At 55.3% G+C, this 17159-nt stretch overlaps 4 protein-coding genes across 4 annotated transcripts; all 4 read left to right on the plus strand.

Annotated features, from left to right (window-relative positions):
- Nucleotides 1-3322: 3322 nt before the first annotated feature.
- On the plus strand, nt 3323-4267 carry GGS23DRAFT_602540 (NAD(P)-binding protein; the record flags this gene model as incomplete). The annotated part of the gene is made up of 4 exons (XM_051519338.1): nt 3323-3508; nt 3568-3729; nt 3803-4173; nt 4228-4267. The coding sequence occupies 4 exons, from the start codon at nt 3323-3325 to the stop codon at nt 4265-4267; spliced, it is 759 nt and encodes a 252-aa protein (XP_051376160.1).
- A 1326-nt stretch (nt 4268-5593) lies between these two features.
- Nucleotides 5594-7283, plus strand: GGS23DRAFT_178412 (histone-fold-containing protein). Its single transcript, XM_051511613.1, has 4 exons — nt 5594-5694; nt 6267-6293; nt 6427-6686; nt 6740-7283. The coding sequence occupies exons 1-4, from the start codon at nt 5673-5675 to the stop codon at nt 6845-6847; spliced, it is 417 nt and encodes a 138-aa protein (XP_051376161.1). The 5' UTR covers nt 5594-5672; the 3' UTR covers nt 6848-7283.
- On the plus strand, nt 7284-10353 carry GGS23DRAFT_178398 (heterokaryon incompatibility protein-domain-containing protein). The gene has a single exon (XM_051511612.1). The coding sequence runs from the start codon at nt 7720-7722 to the stop codon at nt 10150-10152; it is 2433 nt and encodes an 810-aa protein (XP_051376162.1). The 5' UTR covers nt 7284-7719; the 3' UTR covers nt 10153-10353.
- A 2720-nt stretch (nt 10354-13073) lies between these two features.
- On the plus strand, nt 13074-14890 carry GGS23DRAFT_178577 (uncharacterized protein). Its single transcript, XM_051511614.1, has 2 exons — nt 13074-13951; nt 14012-14890. The coding sequence occupies exons 1-2, from the start codon at nt 13375-13377 to the stop codon at nt 14851-14853; spliced, it is 1419 nt and encodes a 472-aa protein (XP_051376163.1). The 5' UTR covers nt 13074-13374; the 3' UTR covers nt 14854-14890.
- The last annotated feature ends 2269 nt before the right edge of the window (nt 14891-17159 follow it).

Consider the following 17159-nt stretch of genomic DNA (forward strand, 5'->3'; position numbering starts at 1 on the left):
ATGTGAAAAGGCGATTCATGAACAGCATAACGGACGGGACTGAGGGGATTAGGTTACCACCACGTATGGTGCTGTACCTTGTACGCTCATAATCTACTAGGACTACACATATTTTGGGTGCAAACCGGGTTTAGGGATATAAAAGATACCACTTGCTAGTTATTAATTCACTATTTCACATTCCGTCGACTCATGGCTAGTATTCGATCATGATACCCACCTAATGTAAAAGCCTAGCTTAACTACCGAGATCCAGTCCTTGACTCCCTTCTTCAAGTGAGTATGTACCTACATATTTATATAGGTATATTCGGCATATTCGCTACCTATTCTGCGCTCCAATGCTGACGGCATCTTACGTTCTTCTCTAAGCATCTAAGCTTGCTCGAAGTCCTCCCTCAATGACTCAATGTTGACGACCGACCTTTCCTCCTAGAGAGCATGCCCAAACGTAAACAGGTGCTGGACATCCGCTCGCAAGAGTATGGTGGCTTGTGGCTTGCAGTTCCCCCTACATCCCACCTCGTGTGGTAAGTAGGAACGCACATACGCATGTGCAGATATACGTCTACGTGTGTGTCTCACGACGCCGGCCTAGATGAAAGCGCCCAACTGAGACAGGGGAGAGACCAACTCGGACGTAACTAGGTTCGAATGTCTCATATGGGGGCCTAGCGCTTCTCGATCTAACGTGCGAGGAAGGATGTGCCGTGCCATGGCTTCTGGTAGCAGCAAGTTCGTGCGTGGTGAGAGCCACTCAGCTACCCTCCCTTGCTTCCTGGGTAAGAAGAGATTTGTTCCCCCTTGCGTCCACGTTCCTGGGACTCGCGCACGCGCAGATAGCACTGATCCTGGCGGCGCAACGCTATATGCATGCACTTACCATAGACGCAGACGGCCTTGGGTTACCGACCTCCATCTCAGACAATATCTTTGCTCGTCCTCCCCTGCGCGGCCCACGAGTCGCACACGAGAAGGCGGCGCCCGCTCGGGCTTACTGCTGCTGCTGCTGCTGCTGCTGCTGCTACCTACCATCCCACGCACCAACGCACACGCTTGCGCGCGAGACAACAAAGAAAAAGGATCACCGCTCCTCGCGTGCCACCGGTTCCCCGGGGGGAAATGCGAGTTGCTCATCTCCCGCAGCCCGCGTATCGGAGCCAATATATAACCCAAAGGAGAAAGGCGCGACAGCGCAGTAGTCCCAGCCAGCTGCGCACTCGCAGGGACTAACCAGGTGCGGCGGCGCGTAGCGAATCCTCGAGACTGGAACGCCACCGCCACCGCCTTCTTCACCTGTGCGGCCGCACGCCCGGGCCCCTTCTTCTGCCTGGCTGCCTCTGTCCGCCCATGTATCCAGCTCACCGGTTAGGCCGTCTCTCCCCCTCTCGGCTTCCAGGCCCCTCGAGACTTGGGCCCGAGTCCATACCTACGTCCGTTCGATAGGATCCCATGTCTTAGGTCTTCCCTACCCCAATTCCCCCCCCCCCCCCCCCCTAATTTCCGGGTCGAGGCCGCAGTAGGCATCGAGGGGCGAGGGCGCACGCAAGCTTTCTTTCCCCTCGAGCGCCTCGTGTCGCCTTCTGGCCGTGCTCTCGGCGTGACTGCGGGTGGCGGAGGAGCTGTCCGCTTTCGACACACCGACGTAAGCAGGGCGCACAAGCACGCGAAGTAGAGGTAGCACGGATGCGTGCGAGCTGCCTCCCCGTTGCTAGCACTGCATACGGGCGGCGCGTTCCCCGCGCCGGCAGTGCTTGCCGCGTGAGACTCGACGGCGCCGTGTCAGGGGGCGAGCAGGTTCTAGGGGCTGGCGGGGCGTCGAGTCGGCGACGGGATCGGCTGAGGTAAGTAGGTAGGCAGGTATCTACATATCTGTGTCCTACCAGACGAGAGTTAATTGCTGGCGCAATCGTCTATTTTTGGTGTCGGGTAGGAATCTGCATAATTTCTCCAACAGGAGGTATAAGCGTCCGTCATTTTTCTTTATGACGTATGATACCTAAATGGCTCCAAGGTAGAGAACGTTGCTAGTAGGTTGCCGGACAGAAACAGAGACGGAGAGGAGAAAAAGACTGCCTTTGCGGACCTTCAACGGCATATCCACCAGCGCCCCCCCCCCCCCCCCCCCCCTCCCGCAAGCCTATTAAGAGGGCGATACCAGACATAATCAGACTGCGTGCACTGCAGTCCCTCGTAGGGAGAGCCTGTCCGGTGCTGGCAGTCCTATCTACCGGGAGATAAGGCAAAGCTCCGTTGCTCTGCTCCCTTATACATACCTTGGTATTTTCCAGACTCAGCTCTATTCATCCCGTTGTGCCCTCACCGATAACATTTGCCTACCGCCACCCACCCTTATCTACCATATGATGCCCGCAAGTTTCCTAACCCAGGTCTCCCTTGTCTACCTATGGATCCACGACCTAGGTATAAGTGCCGAGGCTTGGTTTTCGGATAGATGGCAGCCTACAGTTGGGGGAGAGCCGACGGGGAGCCGGATCGGCCGGAATAGGCGGAACCAGCGGACCGTAGAGAGGATAGCCGTGGATAACTCGGGGTATCCCTACATGTCGTCGAGTCGGACGCCATAGGGTAGACACGTTTGGTAAACCACCTACGTAGAACTATGCTACCTTGGAAAGGGGCGCATTTGGTTATTTGGTGACTACCTACGTACATACGTGTTGAATGGGGGGAATTCCAATGGTTACATTTTGCAGCCTCACGTCCAACTCTTACCTACTCGAAACAAGACATGCATGCAGAGAACCTGCTGAAGTGCTTCTCGAAAACGGGTAACTAGAGAAGCTGAGAAACCCGACAGGCAATCACAGGCAAAATGTAAGTTACATTGGCAAGTCGCCAGGGACGATTCGCTTAATTATTCTGTCTCGTGCAGTTCGGGACTATGAAGCTGTGGCTTTCGATCTGATGGACGGCAGATAACAGACCTGTTAGATGTGTACCTTTTACCACGTATGTACGTATCGGGCTATATACGTCTAAAGGGTACCTGCTGGTATCACCTATATCTCCTTAGCTGGCAAGGCAGGACGACAAATTTGCAGTGGTTCGCGTGCTCCCCCTCCTCCGTCACCCCACTGACATGGAACTGAAGATGTCGAGACACTCCAATCCCGATGGCACACTAGGTATAAACATATACGTAAGGACTCCGTAATATTGCTAGTTAGCTCGTGGCCTTCACACATACATAAAAATTACTTCCTCTCCCTCTCCCGTCGGCCCCGGTATTGCCACCCACTACGCACTGCTGGCGATTCACTTGGCCGGAGATTACCTAGTCCTCGCTCACGCGCTGGTTATGTCGTCAAAAGTGTTCATCATCACTGGTGCCAGCCGAGGCCTCGGACTGGCTGTCGCCCAGTACTTGGCCCAGGCCTCACACCGAGTTTTCCTTGTTGCCAGGACGGAGAAGGACCTGCAAGCTTTCAAGGCCCAGCATGGCTCCTCCGTCGAGTACCTGGCTGTTGATCTCGCGGACTGGAAGGCAAGCCTAATGCGATAACGCCAAGACTGCGCGGCATGGAATGCTCACGACATCTGCAGGTTGCACCCCGGATCATCGAGTCGGCCCTGCAGGCTTTTGGCAGGGTAGATGGCGTGGTCGTGAACCATGGCGTTCTCGCCCCCATCACTAGGATATCCGAATCGAATGTCGAGGAGTGGCGAAAAGCCTATGATATCAACGTCCTCAGCGCTTTGGCACTTGTGAGTCTGTCCCATCTCGTCGTCCCGGGCGACCCCCCGGCATTCCAGCGGCCGGCCTAACTCTTAGCCGCAGGTCAAGGAAGCCATCCCCGAGCTTCGAAAGTCAAACGGCCGGGTGGTATTCATTTCTACTGGCGCCGCATTCGGCGCATACTCTGGCTGGGGATCTTACGGCACTTCCAAGGCATCGCTCACTCACCTTTCTGCTCATTTGGCCCTTGAGGAGCCCGCTATTACGAGCGTCGCCATCTCTCCGGGTAAAGTCGATACAGACATGCAGAAACAGATAAGAGAGGGGGGGAAGGAAGCCATGACGCCGGACTTGCATGCCCACTTTGTCGATGAGCATAAGAGCGGCCGACTCCTCGATCCCAAAAAGCCAGGGAATGTCATAGCCAGGCTTGTCGAGGGCGCCACTAAGGATGTGAATGGGAAACACTTCAGGTACGTTTAGGCGGCGCTTGGGGCCTCTCGTAGATGTTGCTGACGCGCACGCAGGTGGAACGCACCTGAGCTGGCCAACTTTCAGGATGTCTGAGCCGAAGCGGATATCTGAGCGGATACTATGCCACAATTAGCTGCGACCCAACCCCTTTTTTGTGTTGCTGACGGGGAGAGGCAGCGCTTCAGACGAAAGATGAAAATATTTGACAGATTTCAACATGGGGGTTCGGTAATTCGTAGAGATAGATCATCACAAGCAGCTGCTACAGGATTTAGAAATAACCCTCATACCTTGCACATGGGCTATAGCTATCGAGCCAGATTGCCATCAGAATCTCCGCTGTTATGACCGATGCCCTTACTACCAACACGTCAGCCTCATAGCCCCCGCATATATGGTTGCTTTTGTCGCGTCAACGAGGGGAGTGGGATCGATCAGCGAATAATAGGATCCATCATGTTGGATCGGAATTTGATAACATCTTTACAATTTGGACATCATGATCGTGGATTCGAGTATTGGGAAATAGTTCGGCATCGGGTTACCTTGGATGCTATTTTCCCGCTTCTTCGCGGGACGTAAACGCGGCAGCGCGGCCTGCGGGATCCGTTGTCAGCAAAGTACGAAGGGCGCGACATGCAGAAAATGGTAAAGCGAGCTGTCCTTGGCTTATGGACTCAGATATGTCGTTTGGCTTGACCTGTCAATCACCATGTTGCCGTCAGGCTGTGGTAAGACTGGGGCGACAAATGCTCATCAGGGAAAATAAGACACGGGGTGCATGTGCTAGAAGCAGAACCTACCGAGGCTTAAAGGGCAGGAAGACGGAACCCCCGTAGACACTGCAACAGCAATGCTGGCTGGGGCCATCATCATGGGCGCTGGAAGCTGAAGCAGAACAGAGGGAGAAATACCCGAAGGTTTGTAAGGTTACGAGCAAGTTGGATTATGAGAAAAAAAAAGTAGTTACATTTGTTAGGCTGGGGAATGCAAGCAAGTGGTCATAGCTCTCTTGCAGTGGCTAGGTAGTGAGGATGGTCGGAATACGCACTGTACTAGCCTTCTATCTCACCAATCAGGCTCTAGTGTTCTGGGGGAATTACATCCCGTAGGTACCTATGTACAGGGAAGTACCTAAGTTAAAAGACGCCAGCCTCCGAGTAAAGAAAGTACCCAGGTACGCTAGGTACCTAGTTGTGGCTCAGCCCGGCCCTCACTCACCGGCTGTGGCTGAGAGATACCTACATAAAACACCGTTTGATCACCCATCAAAGGAGGCAAAAGTTATCTATTCATTTTCCAACTTCTCTTCTTCTCGGCCGCCTCGGGCCCCAATTTAGGCTCTGTTTTCCTTCTCGAGACTTGGGTTCATTTACATTTTCCGAAGCTAGACGCGAGAGAAAGCGACCAAGAACCTCAGGTGCCTAGCCCGCCTCCAATATAAGAGGATTCTGTACTCCTTTGACTCGTGCCCCGCGCGCTCTCAGCCTCGCTCACCATGTCAGACCATGAGTATGGAGGTGAGTTGAATTTGCTTCCACTCGACAACAATGCGGATCCGGCCCTGGAAAGGCGAGGCGAGCCTATGGAAGCACATACCTCCCTTCAAGCATCGATTTCCGGATGGAGGCGGATGAGTAGATTTCATTCACTATAGCCTAGCAATCATCATGAGAATCCACTCGAGCCATCGTCATCGACAGCTTGTTCTTGTGTTGTAGTTGCAAGAGGCGTGTCACATCATGTAAACCTATTATTCATTCACCTCGTCCATTCACCGGGGATCAACCACTTCCACGCCCACTCCAGCAGACTCGGATCCTCATTTACCTGCCGGCAAATATTACTTCTCCCTCTTCTGAGGCCAGTAATCAAAATTTGGGATAAGATCCGCTACTGCATCCTAGCTTGACCTACTACCATCCACCCTCTACCAGATTTTCATCATGGGCCGATCTAAGTCTGTGTCTTCTGAGACCTTGCCTGCTCGCTTTGGTATTTTCCTAGGCCGGAACTGACTGTCTTCGTCTCTTATCGGCCTTGTCCTCCCTCTGGCATAGGGGACCTAGTTTACTAACTGGCTGATATATAGGAAGCGATGACCTGTCTCTCCCCAAGGGTACGTTAATTCGTTAACCTCCCACCTGAGTTTGGTAGTTGGGCCGTGCAAGCCAGCGACGCACTCCGAGTTGCGGCTTGGTAGCTTCTGCATCCGCCAAACTGCTCCTCAATAGTGAGCTAACAAATGGTAGCGACCGTGCAGAAGATCGTGAGCGAGATTCTGCCACCGTCAACCGGTTTCTCTTTCTCAAAGGAGGCCCGTGATCTGCTCATAGAGTGCTGCGTGGAGTTCATAACCTTAGTCTCCTCAGAAGCAAATGAGATCTCAGAGAAGGAGGCTAAGAAGACCATCGCATGCGACCACATTACTAAGGCCCTAGAAACCCTGGGATTCGGCGAGTATGTTCCCGCGGTTCTCGAGGCCGCAGCACAGCACAAAGAGACCCAGAAGGTACGGCAAATGCTTGGGCCGATGTTGAAGCGATGTATTAATTATTATATTAGGTCCGCGAGAAGAGAGGAAACAAGCTTGAAGACAGCGGGATGACAATGGAAGAGCTGGCAGAGCTCCAGAAGCAGCAATTCGAAGCTGCTCGCGTGAGGCACGCCTAATCATTCACCCATCGGAAAGCCTGAGGAGCTGCCCCCGCCGGTTCTATCACGGGACTTATCGCCTTCCCTTCCGGAGTTCTACGGGGTCGACTTGTTCTTTGTTTTGGTGACGAATCGGCTGATGCACCACCCTATGGGAAATTGACTGTAGAAGACGATGCATTTGTTGGCGTTAGGTCAAGCTCGGGTTTACGAAATGCTTGCGGTACAGGCGTCGATTGACGGGTGGCCTGAGTTTCCCCGTGGGGTCTCAATGAGAAGAGTTTTCAATCTGCAATCTGATTATTGCGAATTCCATCGTCTTGAGTTCTGCAACCTCTCGTGCCCGGCGCATTGGTATGTCGATTAATCCTGTGTAGTATTGTTGAGGTCAGTTCAAGAGACTCTATCGACGATCTAAAAGAATGATCTTAGTTTTGCTTTCGCGGCTAACGAACATCGCAGGCATTTAGAAATAAGACAATGCATGGGTGCATTATCGTATAGACCAGACGCTATAATTAGTTCAGGTTATATTTCCACAGGCGTCGAGGTGCGCCGCTCTCGGGGGATGCCGTATTGTCGGATGTAAGGAGGGCGGCGACGACGGTTTAGTTCCGTCTCTAGCTAACGATGGACGCGATAATCATCATACTGCATTCTCCTAGTCAACCATTCTTCCTTGGCGCGTAAGTCTGGAGAGGCTTGTCAGCTGTATGACACATACAACTAATATTAGACGTGCGGGGGAGAGTCGATGTCTGCATTCGTAAGGTGCCTTTATATACCTATGTGGTATATAGCTCCAGCAATGCAGTTGAAGTAGCTATTAATCGGAATCGAACCGCAGACAACGAAGACTACATCTGGTCGCACTTAACTGTGCCCTGAAAATGTCACTCTGCTTAACGTGCTCGAGTCTCGACCTAGCTGGGGTCCTACGGCGAGCATTGGTCGCCTCGGCGAGGACCGAGGAAGAAGACAGCGGCGACGAAGTGGAAATAAAGGGATGGCACTCTCACGGCCGTGACGTTTTCAATTCGGCCGCGGATTGCCAGCTATGCGGACTCATCTCCAGAGGTTGGAGGAGCTCTCGCTTAAAGGTCATTGAACAGAATTTTAGCGAGGCGACGTTCGACCCCGAAACTCCTCCCGAAGACCTTCACGACGATATAGGGGACATCGACGCGTACTGCGACGGGCAAGTAGATGTCCAAATTACGAAGAGACGCCGCTTTAGTAGCGAAGGCGAGAAGTTGAGCTTTATTTTAACCGTGTCGTGTAACCCCACGTCTTCAGGCTCTTGGGAGGTACACGATGGACTGGAGGCCGAGTGTAGGATCACTCATCCCGCTGGGGGAGGGGACTGCGGAAAGGGTGGCGATCTCGACATCGGGGTTGCGGTTGGGGAAGACCCCATGTCCGCCGCGGCTATTTGCACTGCAAAAGCCTGGCTGCAGACCTGTCTCGAGCAGCATGAGTCGTGCTGGCCCGAACTTCCAGTTCCTGCTGTGCCCACGCGGCTTCTTGACGTTGGCGATGGAGCACACGACGACCGGATCTTCCTCCTGGACGGCAGCGCTGCAGTCGACAACCGTTACGTGGCCCTGAGCCACTGCTGGGGTATCGCGCAGCAGCTGCGTACGACAAAGGTTTCGCTCGAGAGCCACCGGCGCGAGGGCATCTCTGGAGATCGGCTTCCGTGTACCTTCCGGGACGCGGCGCGCGTCGTCCGCGCCCTCGGCCTACGCTACGTCTGGATCGATAGCCTGTGCATCGTACAGGATGACGTCGAGGACTGGCGCCGCGAGGCCGAGCGCATGGCTGACGTGTACCGCAATGCGCACCTCGTCCTGGCTGCGGCGCGCGGGGCCTCGGATGACGAGGGGTTCCTCGGCCCGCGACCGCTCGGCGGCGGCCGCGTCGATTTCGTCACCGCGACGCGGGACAGTAGCGGTACAGGAGGACGGCGTCTCGTTCTCCATCTGCTGCCCTCTTCGCCGCCGGATGACCACGCGCATCCCACCGACGGCGAGCCCCTGAGCCTCCGCGCGTGGTGCCTACAAGAGCGGTACCTCGCGCGCCGCGCTATACACTACGGTGCGCGGCAGACCTTCTGGGAGTGCGCACGGACGCGCGTCGCCGAGGACGGCGACGCCTGTTCGCTACCCGGCGATCAGCTCTCGCGTGTGGCGCGGTCGGCGGGCGTGCCGACAACGGTGTTTAACTTGTTCTCACCACGTGGGGCAGCTACGGCTGGCGATGGTGACGGCAATAACGACAAGAATGATGATGTGGATGAGAACGGTGGGGATGGCGACGGAGATGAGGGAGACGATGTAATCGCCAATTACGCAGACTGGTACGCCATGATCGAGGAGTACACGGGCCGCGGCATCACGCGGGACTCCGACCGGCTGCCGGCCTTGCTGGGGCTGGCGCACGCACTCGGCGCGGTGACTGGCGACCGCCACATCGTCGGGATCTGGTTCGGCGGGCTACTCGAGGGCCTGGCGTGGTGCGCGGCAGCACCATCTTCGTCGCCGTCATCATCGTCGCCCCCAGCAGAGGAGGAGGCCGGACCGCTCACCCGCCCGGTAGACTATCCGGCGCCGTCGTGGTCCTGGATCGCGGTGCGGGGGCGCGTGCACTTCCCAACGTATGGGTGGCACGCGCAGCGCGCCGGCTGGAAGCAGAGCTGCGCCAACTTTGAGCCGCTCGCCACATGGGTCGGGCACACGATCGAGGCTCGCGACGTGCCGACGCTCGGCAGCCGGCTGATCGACGGCGAGCTGCGGCTCGACGCACCTATGATCCGCGTCGCCGACGCAGCGCTGCGGGCACGGAAACCTCCCATGCCGGCAGAGGGTGTGTTTGGACAAGTCCCCGAGAGGTCGCCCGTCACGGACCGGACCTTCTGCTTCCGGCACAGCGAACGCGAGCTCTGGATCGACGGCGCGTTCGACGTCGAGGGTGAGGCGGACGCCGCGAGTCGCCAGCTCTATATCGTGCTCCTCATGCGGCTCCCGTTCGTCGTCGATTTCGAGTTCTTCGAGCACTGCTTCGGGTTGCTCGTCGAGCGCGAGGACGAGGAGCAGCGGCGCGGAGGCGGCGAGAAGTACCGCAGGGTTGGGTTTGTTGATGGCTGTCTGCTGGGACCCCCGGAACCCCCAACCGCGCCGCAGCCGGACGACTTGCGGGTGTTGGGGTTCCCGAAGGTGAAGGCGGATAGGGGTGACGGCGACAGTGGCGAGGAGGAACTCAGTCTGAATTTATTGGCACACGACCCGATTCGGCTGGAGAAGGTGCGGGTTGCGCTCGTATAAGCGACACGCATGCTAGGTCGATTGGAGGTTCGATGTCCTCAGTCCGTTAGGCTTATGGCTGGCGCGGATTGCAAATTTCACGGGGTTTCGATTCATTTCAAGCCCCAGCTGTCATTTCGGGGTAGGGAGCATCCATATATATTATACCCGCGACAAGGTTCACCGGGAACCCGAGAGGATACAATGGCCACTGCGACATTACTGTTGCTGCCCGTATGTGGTGTGAAAGGCGGAAACAGATCTCGATTAGCTTGCCTACCTGCCTAACGGACCTAATCACAGACCAGTGATGACACCACGGCGATACATCTGATAGCCTCTCAACAGCGATGTGGGCTTTCAGTCTTATATGCGATATAGGTATGTGATATACCTACGCGATAGGTGTCGATTTGTTTGGTATCAACCATGACCAGAAAGTAACCTAGAAATTTCTTCGATAAAAATGATCGTATTGCAGTTACGGTAGGATGCTTGTGTTCTTCCATGTCTCGTAGAGAGAGAGAGTCCCACCAAAGGCGAAGTGTCCAAAAGAAAGGTTACGAGCCAGCAGTATGTCCCGAGAGGCTTCTGAGCCGACCGCCGGTACGGCCCGTCGGCTAAGCTCGATTTAGGGGACGGGCAGGACAGAGCCGATCCCGGAGTGAGGTTGGCCACCGGGTGTCCAGCAGAATCTCCTCTTTCTCCTCTTCGCTCTCGCCCTCCACGAGTTCGTGAAAAACAGCTCATCCCAGTCAGTAGCTGACGGCGGTTATACATATGGACACTTGGCTGTTAGACCAACGCTTACTGGCTAGGGAACGTCCGCAGCGGCACCAACGACTGCGGAGCCCGTGGGGAAGCTCGTAATTGTACGGGAATGGCATGAGCGCTATGTAGGTATCGTCGAACGGCAATAGCACGAATCCCAGGAGCAATGTGCCACGGGTCCTCTGTGGTGGTGAGGAGGTAGCAGTGCCGGATAGGCGGGGTGTGGATAGTCGAGTTACGATTCTGTGATGTTCGTTTGCTTTTGGGGGCGAGGGGAGGAGGGGTGGTTGGCGACATCATGTGAAATTAGGGATCATAGTAGGTATATGCTTGACGGGTATTGTCTGAGCGGTGCTAATGACATGCCTAACCAACCTTCCGTCAGACCGGGGCAGGGACGGGATAATAGCATCTAACCTTCCTCAGATAACTCAAGCTGGATCCGCTGGAGTGGGCCAGCAACGCTGGACATAGGCAGGTAGCGCTCACTCATCCATCTTCGGTAGGTACCTGTACTTACACACCTGCCCACGCGCCTCGCTGTAGGGAGGTATCTTAGATACTTAGGTACCTACGTCGTCGGTAGTGCTACTAAACAGACTGCAGAAGTCACGATGCGAACGAAAGAAGAAGAGAGAAACTGGGCAGCGGCAAAAGGCGAGACTGGCTGGGCTCGGGGCTGCATGATTGCGTCAGCGCCTTTTCCGGCTGGGTTTCGAGCCCACCAGCATCCGCCGCCCCTCCCCTCTCCCCTCCTCTCCTCTCTCCCCTCTCCTCTCCCTCCTCTTCTGGCTTCTTCCCTCCCTCTCTACGCCTATACGTCAATATCCCCCGTCCCTTGCCCGGCCTACTCCGTCTGCCCAATCCGCCCGATCCACCCCCGTAGCACTGCCCGTCTCAGCGAAGTAACCAGGACCACCCTATCAGACCCAGCCGTATGCAGCACCCGCCATGTATGATGCATTCGATCCCTCATCGGACCTCGAGGAAAAGAAAGGACTAGAAAGGACTGCTTGCTTCATTTCCGCATTGCGGTGAAGGGTAAAGGGAGGAATCTGACGTCTCTGAGATTGCCCATACGTGCTTCCGAATGCCGCGGTGTCGTGAGCAGACGTGGCGCGTGGTAGCTTCGGCCTATGGCGTGACGCCGTCGAGCTCGAGATATTATGCTGCTGTTTACTGTCCTATGCCGCCGCACTGCAATATCGGTTCCCACATGCGCAGCCTGCTCCGTATAGCTGCCCAACCCCGGTCGGCTGTGCGTGTGCGTATGTGCGCGCGTGTGTCTCGCTAAGGGATGGTCCCGCTCTCTCACGGGGACACCCATTACGCTCAGCCTGCAGCGGCCGCGGCGGCCTGCTGAGTTGGGTTGGGCGGGAGAGGGAACGACAGTACGCGGAACCTCAACACACACTCTCTCCATTCTTTCTCTCGCCCGCAGACCTTGTCGTCATCTTTATTACTTACCCGCCGTACCGTGGGAGGGCCCCAGCACCAAGTCCGACGAGATGGGCAAAGCCACACTCTGGGCGGCATATTACCCACCTTTCTCAATGCCTATACTCATACAGTGTCTAATCTTCGTTCATGCCCTCTCCCTTAGCCTGACCCGCCTGGCTCCTTGACATCTATCTCGTTACAGCACCCGCGCGGGTCCCCCCGTCAAGGTCTCATCATATAGCACTCCATGTACACACGCACGCTTACCCACGTAGTAGGTAGCATCGCCGCATCGCCGCCAGATCCCAGCCCGCCAGCCTTGGCCTGCCTTGATTCGCACCCCTCTTCGCACCAACCCCCCTGCTTATTTCTCGAAGCCCTCAATACTTTAGCTTTGGGTCTCCTGGCTAAAACTGCTGCTGCTGTGTGATGACGACGTTTGTTTTTCCTCCCTTCTTCAAAGCCTGAGGCTGCAGTTCAACTCCCGACGAGATCTAGCATTCTTATCTGCTGGTCTGCACCGTTAGTCGGCTTGTCAAGTTTGTATTTTGTATGACTACCTTGGCACCCAATCCGAGAATCCGACGAAGGACCCTGCTAGCCTATCCGCAAAAGGTCGAATCGTGTGACCCCCCCATCAACTGATGCCCCTTCTGACAATCTCAGCTCCCACATATTAATCTGTCTGACCATTCTCTTTTCTCTCGTTCTCTCTCTCTCAAACATTGTTTACCCATCAGAATCTTCCTGCTGGGCTTCAGCCTTAAAAAAAAAAAAACACGAGAGATATCTCGGGTCGGCGAACCCGCAGTACGCGACCTAAATAAGGATTCCTGCTAGTGTTGATCTTTTCCCTGTCAGCTTGCGCAACTAAGAATAGGACTTCTTCCTCTCTACCCCGCTGCAAAGAGTGACGCACTTGAGCGGTGAATACTTCACCCACTTAATTGGCAAACCCCTCTTCTTCGCTTGTCCCTCAATCAATCTCTTCGAACGCAACCAAGAACAACCACCAAGATTCAGACTCGGGATATGGCGTACAGATCTAGCCGGAGAGACGTCGACGACGACTATGAGCCCTATGAGCGACGTCGCAGCCCGCCGCGCAGGGCAGGCGTGACCGTGAGGGAATATGAGGATATAGATGTCCAACCCCGCGACCGAGACCGAGCAGACCGTACCCCCGCATTTTTAAGGGAGGATGTCAGGAGGACTGAGGCTGGTGCGCTTGTTTTACGCCAGCGGGAGGTCGAGTCGGTTGACCGCCGACGTGCTCGTAGCCCTAGCCCTGTTCGGTACCAGCGCTATGTGGAGAGGGGTCGTGAGCGGGAGCCTTCGTTGCCCCCGATGTCTCGACAAAGATATGTCGAACACTCGCCCTCCCCTCCCCCAGCGGCTGTGCGGGTAGAGTCTCGTACGATTGAGAGGCGACGGGAAAGGTCGCCGACCCCGGATAGGGAGCACGACTATATCCGCCTCCGCATCGAGCGCGAGAAAGAGCAGAGAGCTCCCTCGCCGAGCCCATCACCTCCGCCGCCGCAGCCTCAGGTCATTCGCGGACCGACTATTGAGCGCGAAGTTATTACGCACTATCGGGACATTGATCACGGTGAGTCCACAAACGCCTCCGACGCCGGATTCGAGCTGTGACGATCTAACATGTCAGCAGGCGTCGAACGAGTGAAGCCTCCGACGCCGCCGCCACCACCCCGAACAGCGCCCCCTCGGGTTAAGGAGCGTGACCTTGATATTGATATCGATATCCGTCGCAATGAGACTGATGTTGATATCCGTCACCGTACACGATCCCGATCTCGTCCGCGTGAGCGTCCTCTGCCTCCGCGTCGGCAGCCAACATATTATGACGAGGACGACTTGGTGTATGAGAAGGACCGCGATTCGCTTCGCGTAATTGAGACTCACCGACGTGCACACTCTGCCGCTCCCCGGCCAGATTACACGGAAGAAGCCGAGTATATCACCGACAAGATCGACGCCCGCGGTCGCATGGGAGAAGCTCGGAATGGCGTCACCAGAGACTGGACTATTATCGATGTGCCTCCCGGCACGGAACGCGTGCAAATGGATGGCGTCGGCGGCGGCGCCGCTGAGGTGACCTGGCAGCGATACAACGGCGTGCGACGCTCTAGATTCATTCCCGACCGTGAAGGAACCCCCCTCAGCGCCGTGAGCGAGCCGATTCGGGAACGCGACCAATCGCGGGAGCAAGAACGGCTCAGCGTGCAGATCTATGATAAACGTGAAAGGTCCCGCGATCGCGACGTAGACATTGAAGAAATCACGGACAGGAGGATTACCATCCGCAATGATGACAGAGTTCCACCTAGGAAACGCAACGACATGTGGACTGAAATCACCAAGGACCTCGTCGTTCGCGAGGCGATTGAGAAGTTGGGATACGAGTATGAGGAGACTGATTGGTTTTTCTACGTCATGCAATACTTGCGCTACGTAAGTCCTTCACCACTTCTTCCTTTAATCCTAATCTGAGGCGGAAACATGCCTACGTACGTGCTATACGGCATACCAGATTGCTAACCAGACGGGGAAACAGGAGGACGTCCTAGAGCTCGTCAATATGTCGGATGAAATCCGCCGCAACCGCAGGCGCAGGGCCCACGAGATCGAGTGGGAGCGCGAACACCGCGATGGGCGAGACCGACGGCACCGCACCCGATGGTCCGTGAACTGGGACAAAATTGACGATGAGCGGATTGTGGAACGTGAAGTCGTCTACGACCGCCCGCTCCGCGGTTACGCTCGCTAGGCTGTTTACCATTGCCGTTAAGAGGTGCTAGCCACTCCTCCCGTCTGCCGAGCGTCAGGGCCTCATTCGCTAAGCCGAGGACCGGGAGACCATATTGGATACCTGGTGTGAAGGCCTGAAGTTGCCGTTGACGGAGTCCGACTTGAGACTTACTACTCGTCGGATTAGCTACTGTACCTGTGTCCTTCTATGTTACCCTATTCATGGAACTTTGCGACGATGGATAAGCAAAAAGGAAGTTCGGCTTCAGGTGGAGCTGGGCACCCTCTAAAGCGAAGCGATTCTGTTTTCTCTTCTCATTTGAGCATACACGTATTTTTCGTGTCACCTATTACTCTCCACAGACGAATGACGTCACGGAATTACGACATCAGGATCATGGGCAAGAATGATCAAGAAGAACGGACGTAATTGTGCTGTAGGGGGTTTCTTTCCTCTTGGGCTTTCACGTTGGTAGATGCAGGCGGGGACGGTTGAACGATCGGTGGTGCGATGATATCTTTTCCCCCCCTCCCCCCTTTTTTGTTTGATTCGAATTTTCGCTGCGTCTTGGTTATGCTACTTGCTTGCCCCCTTAGTTGGTGCCTGTCTATCCACCGATCTACCCGATCTACCATCTACGTTATTTTAGACTGCGAGCAAGTGCGCGATAGGGAAATTGATGACTGATGACACCATGTCGTGTACTGTTGCTTCGTGCCTCGTTGCTGGTGTATACACGGTTTGGGTACGTGCGCGTAGCTTGTAACGTGCGCCTGGGCCGGAGCATCCGAGTTGATCGAGGAGGCCAGGTCTGCCAGGTCCGTCGTGTCCCGTTGTAATACCCGTGCTCTGTTGGGCTGCCTATCTAGGTGAATTTGGGCAGACGCCTATGTGTGGTCCAAGACGACATCCTGAAGCGCTATGGGCAAAGCGGGGGCCACGCTGTTCGCTGTAAATATCACGGTATAGGTAGACTGACTATAGGTAAGGTGTCTATCCCGGAGACGGAGAGGGATGTGTATTGGTAACGTAGATATGACGGAGGTAAGAGGCAGACCTAGGTAAGCGAGGCGACTATAGCACGCACCCCTCATCTACTCCCTCCCCACGAATTAAACCGGATTTCGAGCAGCTAGACGGGTGACATCGACAATAATATACGGAATCGAGTTTTTCACTTTAAACAAGTTCCCGGCAGGTTTACGACCAACTCTCAGTTACAGGTATATTCACGAATATATCTGGCTACGAGGTGATAATTGGCCACGTCCCCCCGGAGAGAAGCCAGGGCGGATGTCTTGGCGATAAGGCCATTACACGATGGCACGACACAAGAGCGGTGCTTTTGATTTCAGCTGGTACTCCTCGACGCTAGCGATCTAGCAAAAATAGAGACAAGCCTTCACTAAGTGTACCGTTTGCTGGTTATGCTTGGCGAACATGCTAGGTAGAAGGATTAGGGCGCGTAGACGGTCACAGTGCCTGGGTCTAGGCGAAAGAAATCAACGCGGAGGCTGTTGCGGGACGGCTATAAATATATATATATATATACACCAAGCATATCTCTCTTTTACTACACAGGATGGGGAAAGGCCCTGGATGCGAGCAGCGCACGGGTGGGTATTATAGTCGACGCGAGCAGAAGGTCGACGGTAAGACCCCGCCTCCTATAGCCGCCGGCGCCGCCACCGCTACTCTTGTCTGGATCCGTTGGCAGCCGATGGCGACGAGCTCATCCGCCTGGACGGAAGGTGAGGTTAGAGGAGGGCTAGGCGCGCATAGATCGGACCGCAGGATCTCGAACCTGGCTCGTCGCCGGCCAGACCCCGCGTTTGCTCGTGAAGGGATGGGATTATGGGAAAGGATGGTAAACCCGACTGGGTTGAGAATTCCTTGGACTGCCCTCTCTCGTCCAGGGGGGTTTCTCGGGTCTTGAGGCTGCCAGTTTCTCTCTCGCCTCCCGGCTCGATTCACACCAAACTCCGATGTCGTTTTTTCATTTGATGTTTATTTATTTAATTCCCACCTGGTTCAGAGGGTGTATTTT

The sequence above is a fragment of the Durotheca rogersii genome (genome assembly GCF_024521655.1).
Source record: "Durotheca rogersii strain YMJ 92031201 chromosome Unknown GGS23scaffold_2, whole genome shotgun sequence".
Taxonomy (NCBI): Eukaryota; Fungi; Ascomycota; class Sordariomycetes; order Xylariales; family Xylariaceae; genus Durotheca; species Durotheca rogersii.

What these genes read in the sequence shown, in the direction of transcription:
- GGS23DRAFT_178412 (XM_051511613.1), top strand. Translation starts at nt 5,673, where the DNA reads ATGTCAGACCATGAGTATGGAG. An exon ending in TGACCTGTCTCTCCCCAAGG is followed by an intron (nt 6,294 to 6,426) that starts GTACGTTAATTC and finishes AACAAATGGTAG; the next exon opens with CGACCGTGCAGAAGATCGTG. An exon ending in AGCACAAAGAGACCCAGAAG is followed by an intron (nt 6,687 to 6,739) that starts GTACGGCAAATG and finishes TTATTATATTAG; the next exon opens with GTCCGCGAGAAGAGAGGAAA.
- GGS23DRAFT_178577 (XM_051511614.1), top strand. Translation starts at nt 13,375, where the DNA reads ATGGCGTACAGATCTAGCCGGAGAGACGTCGACGACGACTATGAGCCC. An exon ending in CTATCGGGACATTGATCACG is followed by an intron (nt 13,952 to 14,011) that starts GTGAGTCCACAA and finishes ACATGTCAGCAG; the next exon opens with GCGTCGAACGAGTGAAGCCT.
- GGS23DRAFT_178398 (XM_051511612.1), top strand. Translation starts at nt 7,720, where the DNA reads ATGTCACTCTGCTTAACGTGCTCGAGTCTCGACCTAGCTGGGGTCCTA.